At 40.4% G+C, this 23,714-nt stretch overlaps 1 protein-coding gene across 1 annotated transcript in view; it reads right to left on the reverse strand.

Moving 5' to 3' along the window:
• Positions 1–227: 227 nt before the first annotated feature.
• The window catches only part of LOC134817950 (ubiquitin carboxyl-terminal hydrolase 24-like), a 28,684-nt gene continuing 5,197 nt past the window's right edge, over positions 228–23,714 (reverse strand). The window contains exons 3-22 of the mRNA XM_063827331.1: positions 19,488–19,612; positions 19,216–19,318; positions 18,946–19,055; positions 18,653–18,779; positions 18,246–18,374; positions 17,585–17,677; positions 16,810–16,995; positions 16,556–16,657; positions 16,312–16,408; positions 15,992–16,113; positions 15,570–15,713; positions 15,185–15,343; positions 14,957–15,044; positions 10,926–11,074; positions 10,680–10,767; positions 10,332–10,501; positions 9,923–10,123; positions 5,967–6,113; positions 5,531–5,686; positions 228–5,369 (exon numbers count right to left, since the gene is read on the reverse strand). Coding sequence (XP_063683401.1) covers positions 1,230–5,369; positions 5,531–5,686; positions 5,967–6,113; positions 9,923–10,123; positions 10,332–10,501; positions 10,680–10,767; positions 10,926–11,074; positions 14,957–15,044; positions 15,185–15,343; positions 15,570–15,713; positions 15,992–16,113; positions 16,312–16,408; positions 16,556–16,657; positions 16,810–16,995; positions 17,585–17,677; positions 18,246–18,374; positions 18,653–18,779; positions 18,946–19,055; positions 19,216–19,318; positions 19,488–19,612 — 6,636 coding nt within the window. The 3' untranslated portion in view covers positions 228–1,229. The remainder of the gene's footprint in view (positions 5,370–5,530; positions 5,687–5,966; positions 6,114–9,922; positions 10,124–10,331; positions 10,502–10,679; positions 10,768–10,925; positions 11,075–14,956; positions 15,045–15,184; positions 15,344–15,569; positions 15,714–15,991; positions 16,114–16,311; positions 16,409–16,555; positions 16,658–16,809; positions 16,996–17,584; positions 17,678–18,245; positions 18,375–18,652; positions 18,780–18,945; positions 19,056–19,215; positions 19,319–19,487; positions 19,613–23,714) is intronic.

The raw sequence follows: 23,714 nt of genomic DNA on the forward strand, positions 1-23,714 counted from the left end.
TTATCATTGGAAAGTATTTCTTAAAATCTGTCTGTTTTTTCCACATCATTTAAATTTCGAACCAGTCAAGGAATGCAATGTATTTGTGTAAGCAAATGTAAAATTATTTTAGTTTCATTGCCGGACAAAATTCATACATCGATGTCGGGGAAACTTTGGGAAACTTTCAGAATGATTGATTTTTAATGAGGCCCAAAAAGATCGCACAGAAACAACGTATTGGAAATCATTTGTCTAGTTAAGTACAACAAATTAATTACAAAAAATTAAAACAAACGACACAAGAGCCCCAAAAGCTGAGACACATAGCATAGCACCTTCTAACTAATTAATTAATTGATTAACTAAATAATCGACTAACTAACTACCTAACTTATTCGTTAACCGACATAACTTCCTAAATACAGAACATGTATACTTCTAATTCAAATCAATCTTATAAAATGAAATAAAATGAATAATAGGTTAAAAAGACTAAATATGATACGAAACTAACCTGACAATATGCGTAATTATGAATTGTTGCGTAAGAAATTCTATTATATTTCTATTTATAGATATGAAAATGCTTGTAAAGGCGGGAGAAAAGTTTGTTTTTACACGTGCTCAATATGATTTGTTGCACGTAATTATTTGTAAGCTGATTGGCTAAGAGCTGTCAAGTGCTTTAAAACAAACTTCTTTCTGCCCAACATAGTTCTCAATATAACTTGATACAAACATGTGTCCTGAAAATATAAAGGCTAGCTGTGAATACTTATTATATAATATGTGATATTTCAAAGTAGATACAGAACCGGGCGTAGCTTCTCTACGCTTGATTTTAGTAAGTTCTTACATATATAATGTTATTAACAAAAATAAATAAAATCCTGCTATCGATAAACAAAGTAAATCGTGTCTTCAATGCCACATTCAATAATTTACTATAAAAGTTAATTCCCCTTCCCGGTAGGAAAATTAATAAATGTTCAACTCAATTCGAAGTCGAAAAATTTAACCGTCCAGTTTATTAAGTTATATTAATCAATTTACCCCTAATAACTACATATCAATAATTGTCTCTTTACCTTTGACATTTCATCCTCGCCAAGTCCAGCGGGATACTATTTTGTACCTATTATCTATCAGTATCACACAATAAAATCTGTCTTCTTCTTTTGTTCAACTCCTGTATCGAGATTTCAGAGCTGATAACGAGTTACAACTCTAAAACCCTACACTCAGTCTCACTGAGAACTTTCAAACTCGTTAAGAAGAGCGGTAGCATCACTCAAGGTCTCCTGGGCTGAAGCCGTCCTCTGGAACCCCTTGGTGCTGGCTGACTCATTACTCACAGAGCTACTCTTAGCTTCCGTCTCGAACGCTGTTCTGAGCCAGTTAACACTCCACTGCCAGTCAGTGATGTGTTCTAAGATGTGCTCCTTAGCAGCCGGGTTGCTCCTCAGCAGCTGAGTCAGGAACTTGACACACTGGTACGCTCTCTTGGGGTCCTCAGAACTGGACCGCCTCACCAGATTCAAGAGACCGTACTCGCCCGTGATGACGTTCTCCACTCTCAACAACTGATAAGGGTCCTCCAGAGCTAGGAGGTGGAGGAGGAGGTTGAAGATGGGTTTGAGCTCGTGAGCCTGGACACCAGCTAGCCTGGACACCAGCTGACTGAGGAGACAAGTAGTGAGGGCCTGGTTACACCAGCACATGATACACAGGGTACTACTCACACTGCTCTGTCCCACAGTGTGGCACACATCCAGCAGATGGGACAGGAAACTTGACGCCATGCCAGTTTCTGACATGATATTGTGGACACCCTGAGCGGGGTCGGGAGCGTCAGGTTCAGAGTCTGTGCTGATCAGAGGGTTAGGGGTGTTGGTCTCGGTGGTGTAGTACTGGGAGAGGGAGGTGTGCGACATGATTTGTCCCAGTGTTTGGTACCCAGATGTAAAGTTGTGCAGCTGGCTTGAAGCCCATTTTGTCACGTGATCACCGTTTGTACCGTTGCTGTTAACACCAGATCCAACCAGGAAGCTGGTGAAGAGAGCGATGAAGTTCCGAGATCTGAGATGACGAGCGGTGTCGCCTGATATCTTAGCATAATGGTACAGCACTCCAAAGTACTCCTCACAGTACTTGTTATTCTCGGTTAGTTCACGTGATATAAGGGCCAGGTACCGCGCGATAAACGTGTCTACTACCGGGGATATCAGCCGGTCTATCTTCTGGAGACAGTCCATGGCTGTTTTGATCAGGGCAGCAAACTTCTTCCTGATATAACTTCTTGGGCAGGTCAGCAAATGGAGGGTCAGATAATCGTGATTACGAGTTGAGCTTATGAACTCGAAAAAGGTAGCGACAGCACTTATTTCGCTCTCCATGACTATCCGGAAGGTTTCCATCCAGGCTTCCTCGTGGAACTGGAAGGAACTACTCACATGAAGGAACGTGTGCAGGTAAAAGTTACACATCAACTTGGTGCTCCAGTGAGTGTAGTCCTTCACGTTGTCGGACGCGATGTTGGTTATCACCAACTTTCTGACGAAGTTGAAGTACGATTCGTTGAAAACGGCTCGCTCTTTCAATAGTTTCGTGTTGGACTCAATAATGGCGTTCCTGACGACCGGCGGGAGTTTCTCCTGGAACATTCCAGACTTTTCGCCAGATTTTATCAAATCCTCTAGAGCGTTGACAGGATCGTTGTCTTCCATGTGATCAGGAATGTTCGACAGCTTGGTCAGTGACAGACGGGATGCTTTCAGTCGTTTTGTGGGCGATATCGGTTTTTGAGGCTTCTTCCAGGGTGAAGGTGGACACATTTCATTGGCCCTATCGTAAAATAGAATATAAGCGTTCCAATAACGATTTCTAGTTGAAGAAGATCCCTTCGACTTGAACTCTCCTCCAAAACACTCTTCAACCATAGTCTGATCCGTCATCTTAACAGGGGTCACTGTATCATCATTAAACTTGAACCAGTCCCCGGTGCCTCTCTTCCTGATATAGCTGTAGTAATGTCCTGCGTTAGCCTGACCCGAGTGCACTATGACCCCACACAGCGTGTACAGAGAGGTTACATCCCTCTTCTGTTTAGCTGTACCTTCCACCCCTACCTGGGTGTAGGGTAACATGTCTAACTGGTTTGGGAAACTGAAGTGATCATCAAATTTAAACGCTTTGTTTCTCTCCCAATCGTAGTCGAAACGTTTAAGGTGGATGACGAGGATGTTAGGAAGGGTTTTGATGCACATTCTTTTGAGGGTGGTCCTCTTTTCATCGCATTCCTCGCACAGATACGCGTTATCTCCCTCCAGCACCTCGCCCTTGACAAACTGTTCTAAACTGTCGTCCAGGTTACCTGTTCTGATGGACACACTCAGACTCATGAACGGCTCAATGAGCTCCGATCTGTGGGGACATTCCACACATATCTTCTGGTCGACAAACTCTCCCCCGAATTGCGTCTGGTAAACTCTGTTCTCTCCCCTAGCTTTCAGGACGTCATCCACTTGGTCTGTTAGGTTGTTGAATAGTTCAAACGCGTCTTGTTGCTCATGGAGATTTATCGGCTGGCCCCAAAGTTTGAAGGATTTCCAGAACCCTTCTGGACTGTAGAACTTTTGTTGACTCTCGTTGAGGTTACCGAGCAAGTGCTGGAACTGGAGAAACATCTCCTCACCGTACTTAGGTTGGGAGGAGCGAGAAGGGGAGGAGGGAGAGGGAGGCTGCATACACAAGATAGATTCAGAGAGACCCGGGACCGCGTGGAGCTGCTGGAGTACAGCGTTCATGTAGCAAGTTGCTCCACCGTTCTTCAGTCCCACATATCCACAATCGGATTTAGGCTGAACCATCGGATAGTAGTTCCACTCGGTAACTAAATCCTGGTTCGGCTGGTGATGAAGTCGGACAAGTTCCAGGGTCACATCTCTGCTGTTCTCCGGAGAATCATTAACAAGTGTCACCAACAGAGAGTAGGCTGCAGATTGTGTCTCCTCACTGTTCATGGATACTGGAGCTTCGTTATATCCTTTAGACCGGGTCTTGCTGCCGGAGCTCTTATACATTATGTTAGCAGCAGGGAACAGGAAGTCTCCTAAAAGTGTGGGAATCAGTTTCTTTCCGACATGTCTTTTGTCGACTCCCTTCATAGAAGCAAGTGAGCAGAGGAGACGCAGATGACCCGCTAGGAACGCTTGCTGGACATTTCCCTCGTTAGCAGCTGTCTTCAACAACTTTATTTCATCCTTAACCAGATCGTTGATGCTAAGCTGTCTACAGATCTGACTGTCAAGTGACATCTCCCTCAGAAGGAAACTGGTTAAACTGAAGAACTGAGTGCACCGACTCATAAGTCTCTTTTGGGTGTCTCGAACATGGACGGAGGGACCCCATAACGGCAATGGTGTCTTAAGGAGGATTTGAAGGAGCTTGTAATGGACATTAGGGACGGCTTCGTTGTCCACATCCATCATATCTTGCTCATCTATGGTCAATGTCTCTCGCTGCGCGATACAAAGCTTCTCCAGCTCCGACGCGACCAGAGACCTTACTTCTCCGGAGGGGGTGTAGAGGAGAAGATCCAGCAACATCCTCTTGTAACCACCAGGTAACTCCATGATATCAAACAGCACACTAATACCCTGTGGGTGGTAGGTGGCGCCTAACATTACCAGCTCGAATGCTTCGCATCCCAGAGAAGAGTTTTGATCTGATATCCTGTTTATTGTAGAACTGTTCTGAGCTGGTAGAGGTTGTCCTCTAGATTTCAGTTTGGACCCAAAGCTGCCGCACAGGGCCGTGTGGGTGAAGAACTTCATCATGGCAAGGAGCTGATCCCTGGTCAGTTTCTTAAGATAAGTGACATTAAGAGGAGTATTGTGCTTGAAGAGGGGGCTGGAGATTCCACAGAGCAGACCCCTGAAGATGGAGACAACCAGTAAGGAAACCTCTAGAAACTCCTCCTTCACCTCCCCCAGGAACAGCTCTGACAGGGTCATGTTAGAGGGTCTCCTAGACCGGGGATCATCACCGGAGTCTACGTTAAAGACATCGTAAAACATGTCCAGACCGCATGTAGAGCCGCACTTTGCTCCGGGGATGTCCGATGTAAGGTTCAGGAATATGGTGTTAAGGGCGAGCCTGTCGGAGGAGTCTTTCTCCACAGGGATAATCCTGGCACTGATAGCCTCCAGGTTGTAGGTGATCTTAGTGACAGGTCCGGTTAGAAGCTCTGTAAGGAGTTGCTCCGTGTTCTTGATCTTGTTGGTCTCCAGAGATTCCAGGACTTCCTGGATGCAAGGGTTGGTAGGGAGTTGGCTTAGGAGACGCTGTACAGCTTGGGAGACAGGTTTACCCATCGTGGACAAAATCTGCGGGAGAAGATATTAGTGTTTTCCTGATTTCTATAAAAATGAGTTATACAGTGCTGCAAACATTTTAGGACAAAAGAGTTTCACTTTTGAAAGATTTAATTATCATTTTTAATGACACACAGTGAGAAAAATAAACCTACATCATCAGGTTTAACTACCTGGAGGTTCTGATGAACTTTAGGCTGAGTTGTAAGTAAAACGCCGGGCATCTGTTTCTCAAACTTAACAGGGGTATTAAGCTCCTCGTTCCAGGATTTCACAGGGGACGAGGCTGTGGGTAACACTCGAACTTTTACAACACATCCTTCTGATATCTGAGGCAGGGTGGAGACGGTTGAGCGCAAAATTACGCGCGCGATTTGAAAGTTTATTTAAATTGTTTCGGGTTGTCATGAATTAGCATGTACAAAAAAGGATAATTCCATTTTAAGGTAGGAACCATTCAATGAGTGGATAAAGGATTTGTGTTCAAATATAAAGGGTCATTAACTCATCATCTTTTAGGTAATAACTTATTATCACGATTTTCTAATCATCAAACTACCTCCCCACAGTTATTCTCTCTAGAAGGGTACAGTAAAGAAATAAACGAACCTGTGAGAGGTTGAGCAGTTTGTTATCGTTATTGGGAGCCAATATCTCGTCTGCTATCTTCAGTTCTACAGCGTCGGGGGAGGATTTAGAGAACTTGGCCGCTCGGAGCCGGACTGCTGAAACTTTCTCGTTCACATGATGGAATACCTGAATAAAGAAGTTAATTCAGGAGATGTTATCGTGTTCATTTCGTACATGAATCGTGGAGTAAACAGTTACTTACGGCATATTATTCATTCATTAATATCCTTACATTTGACAACCTGATTCTGAATTCTGCATCTGGTCCTGATTTCTTTTACAGAGAAACTATTAACTTACAAACGACTGAAAACATTTGTCCTTGCGATAACCTTTGCATATGATGAATGATCTAAAAACTGAATACACTATGACATAATCTGTGTACCATATGTTAAAAGTTGGCGCTCCGCACCGGTAACTTGAACACGTGACCTAGAATTGAACACGTGACCTAGAATTGAACACGTGACCTAGAACTATACCGAGGTATTTCTCAGAAGCTCAGCCCAGTGCCCCACGTTCTCTTCAGCTCAACATTTTAAACTGAAAATCGTTTAAAGAGGGCAATTTGAAGAGGGCACAATCGATTACTTGGAAGATTTCGCGGTTCAACCAATGAATCACGTTTTATATGATAACGAATGGCTCTTTACGTAGCTTAAATCGATACTATTATTTTCATGCTCGAGGACTTGACTTGTAATTTGGAATGTTCGAGGCTTCGCTGTAATCGATTATCATGCCCGCATTCACCTGTGCTTGATTAAGAAATGGACGTTTCTATGGTTTTATTATCGAACAATTGCGCTTCTCAACCGTTGCCGTGCCATGGTCTCTGTAGATGACTTTAAATCACATCTAACTTAATTCCAACAGAACATCCCCGCGCCATGGTCTCTGTAGACGACTTTGAATCACATCCAACTTAGTTCCTACAGAGCGTCCATCGACCCCATTTGGGCCATTTAGAACAATCTGCTGAGACTTTCGTCCCCTTTGATCGTTAAAATTAAAGCAAGAACTAGGACTTTAATATAATATAATAATGCCTTCGGCTCTTCGGGCTCCGCTTGATAATTCCCGACAGCTTGCTGGAGGGAATTTGCGGCCCGAAGAACCGGAGGTATTATGTATTATAATATTTTCCGGTTCCGAATTGGAAGGGGTGTAATCCGATACGTGCGCATGATACAATATAGTGTCTAATATATAGAACGCCAGTGTTATTTGTTTTACAACTTGCCGCCAGCCAGTCTGAGGTCTATGCTGATAATACCTTGGCTTCCCTTGCGGGATATATCGGCAAATTATCAGCTCTCAGTGTCCGAGACTTTTAGTGGATATAATTCCCGGAAGGTATTATAACATATAACGTGGCTCCAAAGGACGAATATAAGTAAAATTAAATAAACTAAGTTATAAAGAGGCAACAATATGCTAACTCGAATTTATCAAATGGCTTACTAAATTTAAAGAAATGTAATAAATGATAAATCCTATCAGGTTATTTAGTATTCAATGTAATATCATGATTTTGTAGGATCCGTCTGCTACTACAAACTAGCATCAAATAACACATTTGATTGAATCCTGTTAAAAAATCCTGTGATCAAATCAAGGGGCTAAAAACCGCTCAATAAGAGTCCTGCATAATAACTTTAACCATCATTTTATGTTCTCTTAGGCTCGTAGGCTACCAAATTACTGATGGTAGATAACAAAATTGCTTCCTACCAACAAAATAATTGTCTTATCGAAATAACGCAGAAAACCTAAAAGCCATTTTTAGTGGAAACTACACGTTAGCAAAGCATTCGTGGCGGTTTTCCCGTTTTCGGTCAACCGTGAACAATTTTCAGCTACTCGGAACCGAAGCCATTGTGCCTTTAAGTCAATGCCATTGTAATTATTCAAAATAAGCTGCGACGGCAGTTTAAGTAACGAATACTACAGATGCGAACAATATTTCTCTTAATATTTACTGGAATTTGCCAGTGGGGTGGTAAAGTAACTACCGCGTGTTTTCACTGATTAGATTTGTCCTTCTGGGATAGTTGAGTCGTAACAGTACACCACGTGGCCGACAAAAGGCCGGCAGATGGCCGCCGCAATTTTTATGCAACACTTCAAATTATAACAGCCCCAACTCATTTTTCCGCTTTTATACACGTTTCGTGGCTTTGCAATGTGTATCAAACACGTACAACAGCTAAAATCCCGGATTTCTAGATTCCAAGCTCGTTCATTAAATCTAATAAAGCTTGAGAAACTAATTGACGACATCTAACAGGTTTCAGCAATGACTGAAGAGCTGAACATGCACACTCTACAGTTTACAACTGGTATATCTCCTATCACCAGAGGACCTGACCCAAACCCAACTCCTCCCCCAGACCTGGGCTCTGCTTTTTACATCATCAACATGGTGGTTAACGCCCTGCTCGCACTCAGCGCTATCCTGCTCAACTCTACAATGATGATGTTCCATAGAAACAACCTCAAGGACACCGTCCCTTTCACCTACTTTACCCTGAGTGTGAGTGACTTTATGACGGGCGTATGCGCAGCTCTCCACTCCCTGATATTTCTGCTCCTGCTGGTGCCGTGCACTGCACAGAACAGTGCTGCTATGTTCTGTTTGGTTGCTGGCTCTTACACTCTGACACTTGTGTCTGTCAGGGTGTCCTGTTTTGTAAGCCTGGTATTTGCTATGATACGGACTGTGAATATTGTGTGGCCCTTCCAAGTTGTGTATCACAAGCTGGTGGTAGCAGTAATAGCTTGCTATACTGCTGTTTGGATGTGCGTGTTCATCTCCGAGATTGTGGTTTTTGTTGGCACAAAAGAAGCGGATGCAGATGTTGACGACTTTCTAAATGAAGCACTTCATTCGTTGATGAGAAGTTACTTCTACGAGCCAGCTGATTTTAAACTTATCGGTTATCTCATCAGCTCAGGAAGCACACAGTTATCACGTGACCACACAGCTGAACTCTGCGTGATCCACATCTCCTACACAGCAATACCAGTCACTCTGTGTGCAGTGCTAGCCGGCGTAGCAGCTCTACTTCAACTGCACACCTTGGCACGGCGCCAGAGAACAGATCCTAACTGGAGAGATAACAAAGAGGTTAGCGTAAACATAACTCTGATAACCCTGGCGTTTGTGCTGTGTTCCAGCTCTGCCATCTGCCTGCCCATCTACAACTGCCTTGAAAGATCTGGAGTTGTCGGGCACCGGGATCTTCCTACTGCAACTAGGCTCCAGATGTTTTATTTGTTGAGTTACACTCCCTTTTTCGTTAACGCAGCCCTTAATCCTCTCATATTTGCGGTTAGAGTCAAGGTTTTCAAGGAGTGGGTATGGGATAAACTTGGTACGATTAGAAAGGTTGAAAACAACACGGAGGACAATAATCGTTCAATAAATCGCAGATCAACCGTTAGTTCTCAGATAACTTCAATCTCAAGGTGTAACTCTGGTGATTCTCATGAAATAGCAAGTCAGCACGAAACCAACTTGTGAACTGTAATTGGATAGTTATATTTTTTAATTGAACTTTCTGTGATGCTGCGATTCAGATGATTCGTTTTGGAAGTTGTAAATGTTTGAAGAAGTAAAATGTTGACAGACTATGAAAATTCTTTTAAAAATGTGACAAATCAGTTTTGTAGTTCACAGATTATTAAGTCGGTGAATTGGTGTTAACTGTAGTTTGGGTTTAGTGGCGGCGGGGGAGAAGGCTTATCAGTGTTACCGATGATTTATTTGTATAAATGAACTATTAGTTTCATGCATGGTTGACTTAATATTTATGAACGACGCAAAATATCTTATCTCAATTGAATTGCAGCAGAAAAAAAGGGAACAACACATGGAAAATGTTTCCTCAATATTACCAAGACGAAAATACTAAATTAAAACTACTAACCCTGATGGCATTGTCCTTGTCGAGTTCCAAGTTGAAAGTTATGAGGGTGCCCAAATACCGAGCACCATGCGGCTCCAACAATCTGACTCCCTTGTGGGCGGACTCTGCCAGAACTATGTAATCTGTTGTAATGTTCAGGATGTTGGCTGTTCGTTTGAGGACCTCTTCGTTTGGTTCACTTCCTGAGGCTTCGACACAACCCTGGCGGAAATTTGAGTTATGTCTTCCACCCAGATTATATTCAGGCTTGAATTCAGAAGTGAGATCTAAACGAAATAACGTTAAGAGTCCAAAGTTAAAACGAAAGGATTACTGTTCAGCTTACAGTTTTTAGCAAGCAAACATTTACATGTCGAATGTCTATATGGAACTTTGTTTGTTGATATGTCGTGTCTACAGGATCTCATACCTGAAGGAGCTCTTGACAATGATTAGTAAAGTTGAGATGCAGTGTTGAGCAGTCTTTCTTTAGTTTGGGGGAGAGTGCAGAGTGGTTAACTCTGAGAAGGTAGTCCATCGCATCACGTGACACAACTTCGTCCTTTGCTTCAAGTGAAACGTTCCAGATAAACTTCAGACCTGAGACGATGAAATAACGGTGCAGTGATACATCGAAACTGGGACTACCAAACAGATGAAGGGTAGTCACTGGTAAGTATAATATTAGTTTTCCTTGTGGATGTGAAACGAGGACGTTACTATAAACGTTCTTATATTTCTGAAACTCATTCTAGAAGAACTTTCTAGAAGAACTCACCGGTCATCTTGAGACTTTCAACTGTAAAACTGTTAGCTGTCCAACGTTTTATTTTTCCATCACGCACGTTTATACTCTCAAAATATACCTGGAATTCGTCAAATAAGATAGCGGGAATTGCTTGTTAGAAACAACATATGAAATGCCTTAAGTTATTTACTGTGTTAAATTTTACGATATATTTTATACTATGATATGAAATTTGAGTGGAGGAGCAGAATGAAATTCTTGGGATGAGCGGTTTACCTTGAAACAGTTGAAAGCCAGTGGGCGAATACAACTTGTATCCAATAATTGCAATCTCTGTTCAAACAATTTCGTTTGTGTGTTCGGATCTAAGTCGCTGACCGCTTTGGAAAACCAGTCACAACATTCATCATAGTGCTGGAGCGCCGCTGGAATATTATCATAGGATTACGAATCAATAGGAACAAAATTCGAATCACAAATCCAATTCTTTATTCTATGTGAGCAGTGAGACTAGTTTGTTGAATTATAAACAGTTCCAGCCCAGTATTTCATTGTTAAGCCCTCGTGAGGTTAGTGATTGATCCAGGTTGATCTCAAAATTACAATGGAAAATCAAACTGGAGAGCATAATATCGGGTAACTGGCAAAAGTCCCGCACACATTGGGACGTCCGCGGAGTTTCTCGATGTAATCCGACTTATATGACCCTAAATAACACTTATTACTCGGGTACACTTTTTCACCAGTGGGGCATTTCTCGGAATCACGCCCTTTTTGACCGCACCCATATTGGGACCCCCACTATAAATTATCTCGGCTTCTGATTGAGATACAGACCTCAATTATGAACCAAAATGTGCCTAAGATGCATGTTTATATTAGTGCTATGAAGATACTTAAGGCCTAAGAGACTTAGTTTTTGAGAAATCGCCAAAACCCGATTTTACTATATTAGCAGTCTCGTGAGTAACAATTATTACACTTATTTCAAGATATCTCAGCTTCTGATTGGAGCTAAGCGCTCATCTTGGGCATGAAAATGGTCAGAATCATCATATTGAGTGGGATAGAGCATGGTTTTAAAGTCTTCAGACTTCAGGTTGTTGAGTTATTAGGTCAGATCTCATTTTTACGCTCTCGCGAGTAGCGATTGATGCACTTATTTCAAGATATCTCAGCTTCTGATTGGAGCTAAGCGCTCATCTTGGGCATTAAAACGGTCAGAATCATCACATTGAGTGGGGTAGATCATGGTTTTAAAGTCTTCAGACTTCAGGTTGTTGAGTTATTAGGTCAGATCTCATTTTTACGCTCTCGCGAGTAGCGATTGATGCACTTATTTCAAGATATATCAGCTTCTGATTGGAGCTAAGCGCTCATCTTGGGCATTAAAACGGTCAGAATCATCTCATTGAGTGGGGTAGAGCATGGTTTTAAAGTCTTCAGACTTCAGTTTGTTGAGTTATTAGGTCAGATCCCATTTTTACGCTCTCACGAGTAGCGAGTACGCTCTCGCGAACGGCTTAGTGGCTCAGTTGTTAAATCGGCCTGGCATTTTTCGAGGTACCAGGTTCGATTCCCGACTCTGTCACTAGCCGTGGGGTGATCGTCGTCGACGCTCAACTAAGTACCCTGAGTGGTCTATGCAACCCCCCAGTCCACTCAGCCGAATACTCGAGTAATCGGGTGTGAGGGTTAAATGAGGAGCTGCCCATTGCAGCAAAGTCTCGGGCGACGAAAGTATGGTACACACTACCTTAACCGTCACTGGCCTAATGTATAATTGAATCCTTCGGCTTCCTGTAATTGACTGGTTACACTTGTGTAACAATGTGGTTGTTGGAAAGTCCGAAGTAAAAAAAAGTGTTGAGATTTTATGCACTTATTTTTGATGCACTTATTGATGCACTTATTTCAAGATATCTCAGCTTCTGAGTGGAGATATTTATAAGCGTTCATCATGGGCATTAAAATAGTAAGAATGATCAGATTAAGTAGCATCGAGCACGGTTTTAAAATCTTCAGACTTTAGGTTATTAAATGATTAGGTCAAACCCTATTTTTATGCTCTCGCAAGTATAGTCACTGCAATGGTGAAAATACAGGGTGGGCCAAAAGTCAGTACCCATACGTTGGCCTTTATAGCTCAGTCACTGAGTGCCCAATTTAAATACTTCCTTCTGGTATGACTTAGTACCACCACTGGTTCGAGGAATTTGTCAACTCGAAAAATATTCGCGTTCATTTTTTTCAAATGGAGGTTCATTTTTGCATTTATTTGATAGTTTGGATAGTCGGATCAAGCTAAATGTTATTGAATTGTGTTTGGCCATTCGAATTACGTTTGTCCTGAAAGAATTAGAACTGTAGCTTCTCAGATGACCGAGATATGAAGCATAACGAGTTTATTCATTACGTGTGATCAGGTGATTGGTTTACCTAATCACGTGATAAGGTGACCCCGTTAACTACCCCGTTAAACATTATGGGAATTGTTAAGGGTGCCCAATTAAGGTGTCGTGTCACGGTGTCACATAATCACCCAATCAATTTTGTTAACGTGATACAGAAAATGCTTGATAACTTCGTCATTTCTAATCCGTTTTGCCTCATGTTTTCAGATCATATGCAACATTTGATAATCTACCGTCTCTGAAAAAATTAGGCGTTCAGCATGTTCAGAGAAAACAATATAGGTGTTTTAATATTGAATGGGCGTGGTCTAAAATATTCGAATTTTCAAATTTTGACGACGGAATCCTCGAACCAGTAAGTACAGTATTTCATCTGCAAAGCAACAGCTCTCAAATATAAAACACGGCGGAGTTATTAAGGCCAACGTATGGGTACTGACTTTTGGCCCACCCTGTATTTATAAAATGAATTTTAATTAATCGCCAAGAAATGCCAGTGAAATTTCACTAAAACCTCTAGCCCTAGGAACATGCTTTACCCTACTTAATTTGATCATTCTGACCATTTTAATGCCCATGATAAGCGCTTAGCTTCTATCAGAAGCTAAGATATCTTGTAATAAGTGTGTCAATTGCTACTCGCAAGAGCGTAAAAATATGTTTTAACCTAATAAATCAACAACCTGAAGTCTGAAGACTTTAAAACCATGCTCTACCCCACTCAATGTGATGATATTGACCATTTTTGATTTTAATGCCCAAGATGAGCGCTTAGCTCCAATCAGAAGCTGAGATATTTTGAAATAAGTGCATCAATCGCTACTCGCGAGAGCGTAAAAATGGGATCTGACCTAATAACTCAACAACCTGAAGTCTGAAGACTTTAAAACCATGCTCTACCCCACTCAATGAGATGATTCTGACCGTTTTAATGCCCAAGATGAGCGCTTAGCTCCAATCAGAAGCTGATATATCTTGAAATAAGTACATCAATTGCTACTCGCGAGAGCATAAAAATGAGATCTGATCTAATAACTCAACAACCTGAAGTCTGAAGACTTTAAAACCATGCTCTACCCCACTCAATGTGATGATTCTGACCGTTTTAATGCCCAAGATGAGCGCTTAGCTCCAATCAGAAGCTGAGATATCTTGAAATAAGTGCATCAATCGCTACTCGCGAGAGCGTAAAAATGAGATCTGACCTAATAACTCAACAACCTGAAGTCTGAAGACTTTAAAACCATGCTCTACCCCACTCAATATGATGATTCTGACCATTTTCATGCCCAAGATGAGCGCTTAGCTCCAATCAGAAGCTGAGATATCTTGAAATAAGTGTAATAATTGTTACTCACGAGACTGCTAATATAGTAAAATCTGGTTTTGGCGATTTCTCAAAAACTAAGTCTCTTAGGCCTTAAGTATCTTCATAGCACTAATATAAACATGCATCTTAGGCACATTTTGGTTCAAAATTGAGGTCTGTATCTCAATCAGAAGCCGAGATAATTTATAGTGGGGGTCGCAATATGGGTGCGGTCAAAAAGGGCGTGATTCCGAGAAATGCCCCACTGGTGAAAAAGTGTACCCGAGTAATTAGTGTTATTTAGGGTCATATAAGTCGGATTACATCGAGAAACTCCGCGGACGTCCCAATGTGTGCGGGACTTTTGCCAGTTACCCGATTAAAATCCATCAGCTGTGTCATGCTGGCCATGATCCAAAGGTTTTATCGCGCCATGTTCGATAAACAAAAGTTTTGCTATTGCTAGTTTCAAATGCTTTTTTTCATATTTGAATCATTCAATTTGTTTCGCGCGCTACGCAAATCACACAAAATAAGAATTTGGGCCAGAAAACGCGCGTAAATCTCGTTCCCGCTTAAATTACCATTTGGAGCAGCAAGGCAGTCCCAGATTGCTTCGACGTGATTCCAATGCAGGAAGTCACTGCAATGATCCAGTACTAATTTCAACATCTGAAGAAGATTATCTTAAATTATTTATTGGATATAAGAGTGCAAATTCTAACGAATTGAGTTAAGAATTCAGTGTTTTTACAATAATAGAAGGTTAACGCAGATGCTAATTGACCGACAATTAAGAACAAGCTAATTACCTTGAGATGTGTATGGACACACTCAGTAAGCGTGTACAACGAATCATTGCATCGTGTATCAGGATGTATTTTGTCGTTGTATTTATCTGTTATACTGGTGTAGTTAGAGACCAGGCTGTTTGTTATCAGCTTCACCGCTAACACGCTGTTTTGTAACTCCTGAAATAATAACATAAAGTTTCAGTGTCACCCAATAATTAACATTACTAATTAATTAAATAATTAACATGCTGAACTAATCACACGTGTTATGGTTGGAGAAACAAATTCTTCGCTCACCTTTTAAAACACGTAAATTAACCGAAGAATTACAACAAAAGGAAGAATAACACTAAATTTATCGTACTCTTCAATTTCACTAAATTCAAGAAGAAAAAAAACTTACTCTGAGAATATTCTTCCCAAGTTTAGAAGAGGACTGTAAACAGTTCTGAAGTATTCTAACAAGATAGTTCATGGCTGGTACCACCCATTCCCTGTTCTTAATATCGGCTATACACTTCATTACATACTCCTTCTTACAGTCGTCCTGGTTAAGTTTAAATCAGTATATACAGACTTTTTAAAGAGCGTTAACATTGTTTCTTTGAAAAGAAACAAGGTATAGGATTAATGGTGCAATCGAATCATGAGTATTGAGTAACATTGAATATGTAATATGTAATATGTAATGAATTGTACATAACGGTAACCGGATCATTAAGACAGTCGATAACATTCAAAATTAACAATTGTGATAAAATAAGAGTACTAAAACTAATAATATAATTGAAACAAGATATTATAATTAGGAGAAAAGATAAAAACCTGGTAGGTAGGTGAGTTAAGTAATTCCAGATGAAGTGTCAGACCTTGCTCTATTTCTTCTATACCCACATCTTTCAGGTGAATCAGCGCCCAAACCTGCTCCAATACCAGTGGCAACTTACCTGAAGTTAACACGTGATTAGTTAACATGAACACGTGGTTAACGCGTGGTTAACGCGTGGTTAACGCGTGGTTAACGCGTGGTTAACACGTGTTTCAGGAGAAAATATGCCAAAAACTTGGGACAATTTACTTATAATAAGTAGATAATTACTTATTACTAGTACATAATTAAAATGTAACCCAGTTTGAATTGTTACCTAGTTTTCCAAGGAGGGAGAGAAGTCTTTGTCTGCCTTTATGGTCCTCCTTTAACCAAGATTGTGTTATCAGTGTAAAAAGATGATTTGCTTGCTTCTGAAAATAATAACTTTCTTCAAATCTCTTCAGGTTACGATAAGATTGCATGTTACAAAAAGGTAATTACGTGTTTTACACTTGATGAAATGTAACAGTAGATTGCAATGCACACCATAAGAAATTTAAATCAAATCAAAATGTTACCTCATTAAAGTGAACAGCCGCAGCTGCAATAATGTTGTGAGCATTCTCAACAACCACCGGCTGTCTGCCCTCCTGCAGCTTCCAAAACTGGTTTATATCTTCCTGAAACACAAGGAAATATTTTGGCTGGGTTATGAATGGCTGGGACGCAAGAAAACTGTACATTTTTTTCAAAGTAGTTATCACAGTGACATTATATCTATCACGTAAGAAAACAAATACCCTAAATAAATTAACAAAACTATTCCTCTCACCGCCGTGATGGAAGCACCAATAAAGTCAGCTATCTTCATGATCTTAGCGGTGTACTGTGACTGATGCAGGTTGTTCTCCAGCGCCACCATCAGGATCCTTTGTTGAGTTAACCACTCCAGTACTCTCTCCGAATCTATTGGGTACTTCTGGTTCAGGTCACGTGTTTCCTCCACTATACGCAGTGTCTGGGATGTGTCACGTGGTGAGAAAGGGGCTCAGCGCGTGTATATCACATGTTCAGCGCATGGTAACCACGTGTTCAGCGCATGGTAACCACGTGGTAAAACGCTGTTTAACACATTTATTTATGACATGATTAGAACTGAAAATCATGAGCGCAGGAATTTGTTATCTGAAAGGCACGTATCAGGTATTACTTAATTGTTTACTGATCAGCATCATGCAGTATTTACTAACTTTGAAAGGAATGCAAAATATGACGAACTGCATGCCTGGTCTTGTAATCAACAAAAGGACGCACACGTGGCTTTATAATATTTGCATAATTTAGCAGTGCTACAGGTATAATTAGCAGCAGCTATGCAATACCACATACACAATGCACAGTTGCACTGTGTAATTTTACCAAATAAAGTGATCGTTAACACAAAAACATAATTAACGTGATCACATAATTAAACATTATTTATTATAACGAGGCAGACACAGGCAGGATTGTTACACATTCCTTAGAGTATTTGTATCGTGTTTTACTTAATTACTAACTTAAATAAAAGGACAGACAATTTAAAATATGTACTTTGTAGGTTATACCTCGTTTAGAGCATTCATTCTGGCGTTAAAATGGGAAGTTGTCAGCATTTTCTTTATTTCTTGTAGTCTCATCTCGTCCATGCCTTTAGCATCCTGAGGAATTATAATTCAGTTTTCAGTTGAGCAGCGGTAGAAATTATGTATTTGACTTTTCAGAGACAAATACAGTGTAATATTTTAAAAAATATAACGTTAATAATATGATTCGGTTATTGAGGACTTGCACCATGTTTATATGGTATTTGAAGTATTAATTCACATCTAATAAGGTTTGTGTTAACATTTTTATCACAAAGATTCGGATATTATTGCCATTTTTCCTCACACATATCCAATAACGATCATGTTACAGTTTCAAATTAGATTTTAAAGTCAAATAAATTGATCGGCTCCTTGTTGAACGGTTTGATGATTTTCGATAATCACAACAACATCAAAACCCATCAAACCCATCAAAACCCATCAAAACCCATCAAAACCCATCAAACCATATATATATTCACTTACACCTGGTATAGTATTCTAGTGGCAGAATATTTAAGCTGAATATACACATAATATATATAAGCTTGCAAATATGATCATCACAGACTAAAACTATCAATAATGAAGAATTAAAAATGTATAAACAGAACGAATATCTTACCACATTGGCACTTACCCCGATAGTGAACTGGTTGCCACAGCCAGTACAGATAAGCTTCATGGACACAAGCAGATCACATACTAAACCAATCTCTTTAGACTTGTAATCTTCCACTGTCATTGACTTCATCGCTTCTATACTCGCCTGTATAAAGTTAGTTCTAAACTTTTATATTTTGGATGAGTGCAAGAAAGTACGCATTATTTACTATGGTTACAATACCAATCCCACTTTCCAAGTCTATAATAGTTACAGAGTGCACAATATAATAATACATCATGACAGATAACATTGTTATCTGCATCCTAAGAGAGCACTCATATTCTGAGTTACTCACAGGAACAAAATACAGATAAGATAAATATCTTGTCTGTATTTGATACTGTAATATTACAGTATTTAGAGCTGCTGTGTAATGTAACCTGCATGAGCTGTTTGAAGATAGGGCCCAGGGTTTCAGGAACCAGGTACTCTATACATTTCCCCCACGGTTTCAGGACATGAGACAGTAAGAACGGGGATGGCTTCTCTTCTCCACACGCGTGGGACCTGGTTATGTATTCATGTTGTTAACTAGACAGTTTCATAGAATTTATTTCATCTGAAAAATCAACATTATGAACTTAATTGGGTTCAATCGATTATAATTTTTCGATTAAAAACTACGCTTTGAAATAACTTGTAAGCTGTAAGAGACAATAATGGGGGTACTCACAAAATAGCTTGAAATCCTCCCTCTACTCCGAATGTGTTAATAAGAGAAGCTAACCAGCCGTAAGGATCTCTAAAGGTGGTTCGAGGAGGACACTGCGCGTATGCTACATCCTGCCAGAACAGAGAGTTAGCTTAAAGTCGTACAAAGCAAATCGGTCAATATAACAATTTGACGTTTGATAGCTATTATTAATTAAATATATATGTACCGTTTAAATTTGCTGCACATATGTTAAGCTACCACAGTGTTTTTGGTTAAAAAGTGACTTACATGGCTAGAATTGTGTTTGGATCGTTTTGACCTGTTTCTGAAGTTGAACTCAGAGCGAGGATCCATTACAGTGGATAATATTTTTAGTACACTCAAATCCAGGCTGAAAAAGTAGCCGTTAAGGGTTAATTAAATAATTATCTAACAAATTACTTGACATTATTTTTATTACTAACAGATTAACAATCTAATCAAGCATTATCTAATTGTCTAATTAACTCATTAACTCATTAACAACTATACATTCTAAAAGTCCCACCCAAATAACAAACGTGTTTCTGAGCTGAGAGACAGCGAGAGCGAGGTAGGTTGAGGTAATGTTGTAGATAGCGTCCTGCAACTCGCTGTCGTGTAGGGGGGTGTTTGTAAGGAGCTTGGTAAATGCTACTGGGAGCACCTAAAATACAGTTTATATTTGTAAGGAGGTTGGTAAATGCTACTGGGAGCACCTAAAATACAGTTTATATTTGTGAGGAGCTTGGTAAATGCTACTGGGAGCACTTAAAATACAGTTTATATTTGTGAGGAGCTTGGTAAATGCTACTGGGAGCACCTAAAATACAGTTTATATTTGCGAGGAGCTTGGTAAATGCTACTGGGAGCACCTAAAATACAGTTTATATTTGTAAGGAGGTTGGTAAATGCTACTGGGAGCACCTAAAATACAGTTTATATTTGTGAGGAGCTTGGTAAATGCTACTGGGAGCACCTAAAATACAGTTTATATTTGTGAGGAGCTTGGTAAATGCTACTGGGAGCACCTAAAATACAGTTTATATTTATAAGGAGGTTGGTAAATGCTACTGGGAGCACCTAAAATACAGTTTATATTTGTAAGGAGCTTGGTAAATGCTACTGGGAGCACCTAAAATACAGTTTATATTTGTGAGGAGCTTGGTAAATGCTACTGGGAGCACCTAAAATACAGTTTATATTTGTAAGGAGGTTGGTAAATGCTACTGGGAGCACCTAAAATACAGTTTATATTTGTAAGGAGGTTGGTAAATGCTACTGGGAGCACCTAAAATACAGTTTATATTTGTAAGGAGGTTGGTAAATGCTACTGGGAGCACCTAAAATACAGTTTATATTTGTGAGGAGCTTGGTAAATGCTACTGGGAGCACCTAAAATACAGTTTATATTTGTAAGGAGGTTGGTAAATGCTACTGGGAGCACCTAAAATACAGTTTATATTTGTGAGGAGCTTGGTAAATGCTACTGGGAGCACTTAAAATACAGTTTATATTTGTGAGGAGCTTGGTAAATGCTACTGGGAGCACCTAAAATACAGTTTATATTTGTGAGGAGCTTGGTAAATGCTACTGGGAGCACCTAAAATACAGTTTATATTTGTAAGGAGGTTGGTAAATGCTACTGGGAGCACCTAAAATACAGTTTATATTTGTAAGGAGCTTGGTAAATGCTACTGGGAGCACCTAAAATACAGTTTATATTTGTAAGGAGCTTGGTAAATGCTACTGGGAGCACCTAAAATACAGTTTATATTTGTGAGGAGCTTGGTAAATGCTACTGGGAGCACCTAAAATACAGTTTATATTTGTGAGGAGCTTGGTAAATGCTACTGGGAGCACCTAAAATACAGTTTATATTTGTAAGGAGCTTGGTAAATGCTACTGGGAGCACCTAAAATACATGTTATATCACAGTGCTGGCAAGCACGACCGCCACCATTATACTCACTATACTATTTACCCAATATATTATTATACCCCCTTTACTGCTTTTCAGGCATTAAGACTTACCGAAAGTAGTTCAGCAGGCATATTTTAAGTTCAAAACATTCTAATTCAATGTCAAAGATGACAGGAATAAGAAATAGTAATGTGGAGGTTTTTAAGAAATTTTACTTTATATTTCGACTTTGTAAAGTACCCTGACATTAACGAGGTCTGATCGTCATCTTCTTACAGCGTTCGATATCTGTGTGAAGGTAAAATGGTGACATCCTCTGGATCAGGCAGAGGTCGCGTGTTATCAGGATTACTTTTGTAATAGTTATACAGCAATACTAAGGTATTTCCGCAGTAGTCCCATTACCCTGACATTGATCAAAAAGAGATGATATTTTACCAAAACCCATAATTGGGTAAAGTGGACGGCTGCCAGTGTCTCCCGTTCCCAAACAAAAGTAAATGATATTACTTTGAACGACTGTCAGCAAATACAAAATGATACCGAGAATGAAATCGGTCGCTCGCTTTTCCCATTCATTCACGGCTTTTCCCATTCATTCACGATTTACAGATTAATATCATTTACTTTGGGGGGGGGGGGGGGGGGCAACCATATTAAAGTATATTAAAATGTAGGATTTTTCCCGATTTTGACCCGGGATATACTTTAATATACTTTAATATACCTACAATATACTTTAATATATCCCTATCTTCTTGGAGGCCTACATTAAAAATTGTTGCCCAAAATAAGCTTGAAATGCAATTCTTAATTGATTCCAAAAAGTTCTTGAAAAAATATTGAAAACTGATGGAGTTATTTCAAATTTAATGAAGTCATTTTGGCTAGTATTCCGAACCGAGATATTATGTGCAATTTTCCCAATTTTGTTCATGGAGGTCTTTTTACTTAGTATCCACTATATTCAACAAACACTGAGTTATATCTTTCACATAGAGTTAGGCTCATTAAAAAATATTGAAATTTTATCGAATTTGGGCAAAAGCGTATGCCCAAATATGGGCATATTTTTTTAAGCTCATAGCTCAGCCAATTTTTGACCAATCTGGATGAAAATCCATGTACTAGTCCAAAAACAGGCTTATCTTGCAGAGGCACATATTAGGTGCGGTAAAAAAATCGAAATTATGCGGTACCGCACCCGACTATAAAGGTAAAATGTGCGGTAAGGTGCGGTAAATTTTTACCAATTATGCGGCAAATGTGCGACGATTTTTTCGAAATTTGTGCGGGAATTGTGCGGTTTTCTTTTGCATTTTCTGAAGGACTTTGGAAATTCTAAACGTATAACCGCCGCTCTTATCAAAAATATGTCTGTTTATGTGTTACTGAGGGTGTAGTTCTTTACTAAGACCATGATTGAACCTATATTGAGATTCAGTTATCTGAGAACAGTGACTTGATCTGGTAGAGATCAGGAGACAGTTATTTGAAGACGCCTCTTGATAGAGTCGATCAGATCTCATGCGTGATCGCAAATATGTGACACGCTTGTTGGCATTGATCGTCAGTACTTGTAAACCATTTGATCCCAGATCCATTAAGCCCACTATAAAGCCAACGCTACAACGAATAGAGCTCACTACCCGATAAAAAGGGATGCAGGTATGATCCAAGTACGGTAACGACGAGGGTTCCATAACGGCCTGGGTCACGGTCCCGAAAGGGCCTGGGTAACGGTCCCGACAGGGCCTGGGTCATGGTCCCGAAAGGGCCTGGGTCACGTGGTAACCGGGTCACGTGGCCTAGGCATGAGTTCCAAAAGGGCCTGGGTCACGGTCCCGAAAGGGCCTGGGTCAGGGTCCCGAAAGGGCCTGGGTCACGGTACCGAAAGGGCCTGGGTCAGGGTCCCGAAAGGGCCTGGGTCACGTGGTAACTGGGTCACGTGGCCTAGGTATGAGTTCCAAAAGGGCCTGGGTCACGGTCCTGAAAGGGCCTGAGTCACGGTCCTAAAAGGGCCTGAGTCACGGTCCTAAAAGGGCCCGATTTTTAACATATTTTGGTTTTTACACTCGAAAATCTTAACGCGAAAATTTCAAAATTATAATAACAAAATGTGCGGAAGTGTGCGGAAAACAATAAATTATGCGGAAATGTGCGGAAAACGGTAAATTGTGCGATCCCGCACCTAATATGTGCCTCTGTTATCTTGCGAATCTGAGTGAAAAATATAGTTCATCATGTAAATCTTAACGAAGAACATAAACACCCTACGCGCGTGGGGTGGACTCCTGGGGTGGACTTTTATTCAGCGCGTATTTTGTAGCCTGTTCAACTTGACGTTTTGATTCGTTACTATCTCAATGTCACAGATACACAGAATGTGAGGTGATCATCTTAAAGAGAAACGTCTCAGCTTTCACCTGGTGTAAAGTTTATCTTTGTACTCAAAATATAGCTCGCTCAGTGTGCAATAGAAGTTGACAATACAATAACCACGTCTGCGACCGGTCGTCAGATACCGGAGTGTTGCACAAAATTGGGTCCCTAAATTAAAATTCTATGACACAGTTACCATGCAGAAATGTCTAGGGAAACATTTGGTGAAAGTTTCAACTCTCTACTATAAAAATAGCGATAGTTATTGAAGATAAACCGTGAGAAACTCCCTCTTGTCGAGAAGGACGCTCTAGGAACCTCCCTTCTGTACCACGTGACAACGATTTGAGCGTCACGTGGCCGTCACGTGACAAAAGTGCGCGCATCGGATTGAGCAGTCTCGTGGGAAATCCTGATTGCCTGATCGATCTCGTGGGAAATCCTGATTGCTACGGAAAGGGCT

The sequence above is a fragment of the Bolinopsis microptera genome, chromosome 7 (genome assembly GCF_026151205.1).
Source record: "Bolinopsis microptera isolate Bmic1 chromosome 7, MBARI_Bmic_1.0, whole genome shotgun sequence".
Taxonomy (NCBI): Eukaryota; Metazoa; Ctenophora; class Tentaculata; order Lobata; family Bolinopsidae; genus Bolinopsis; species Bolinopsis microptera.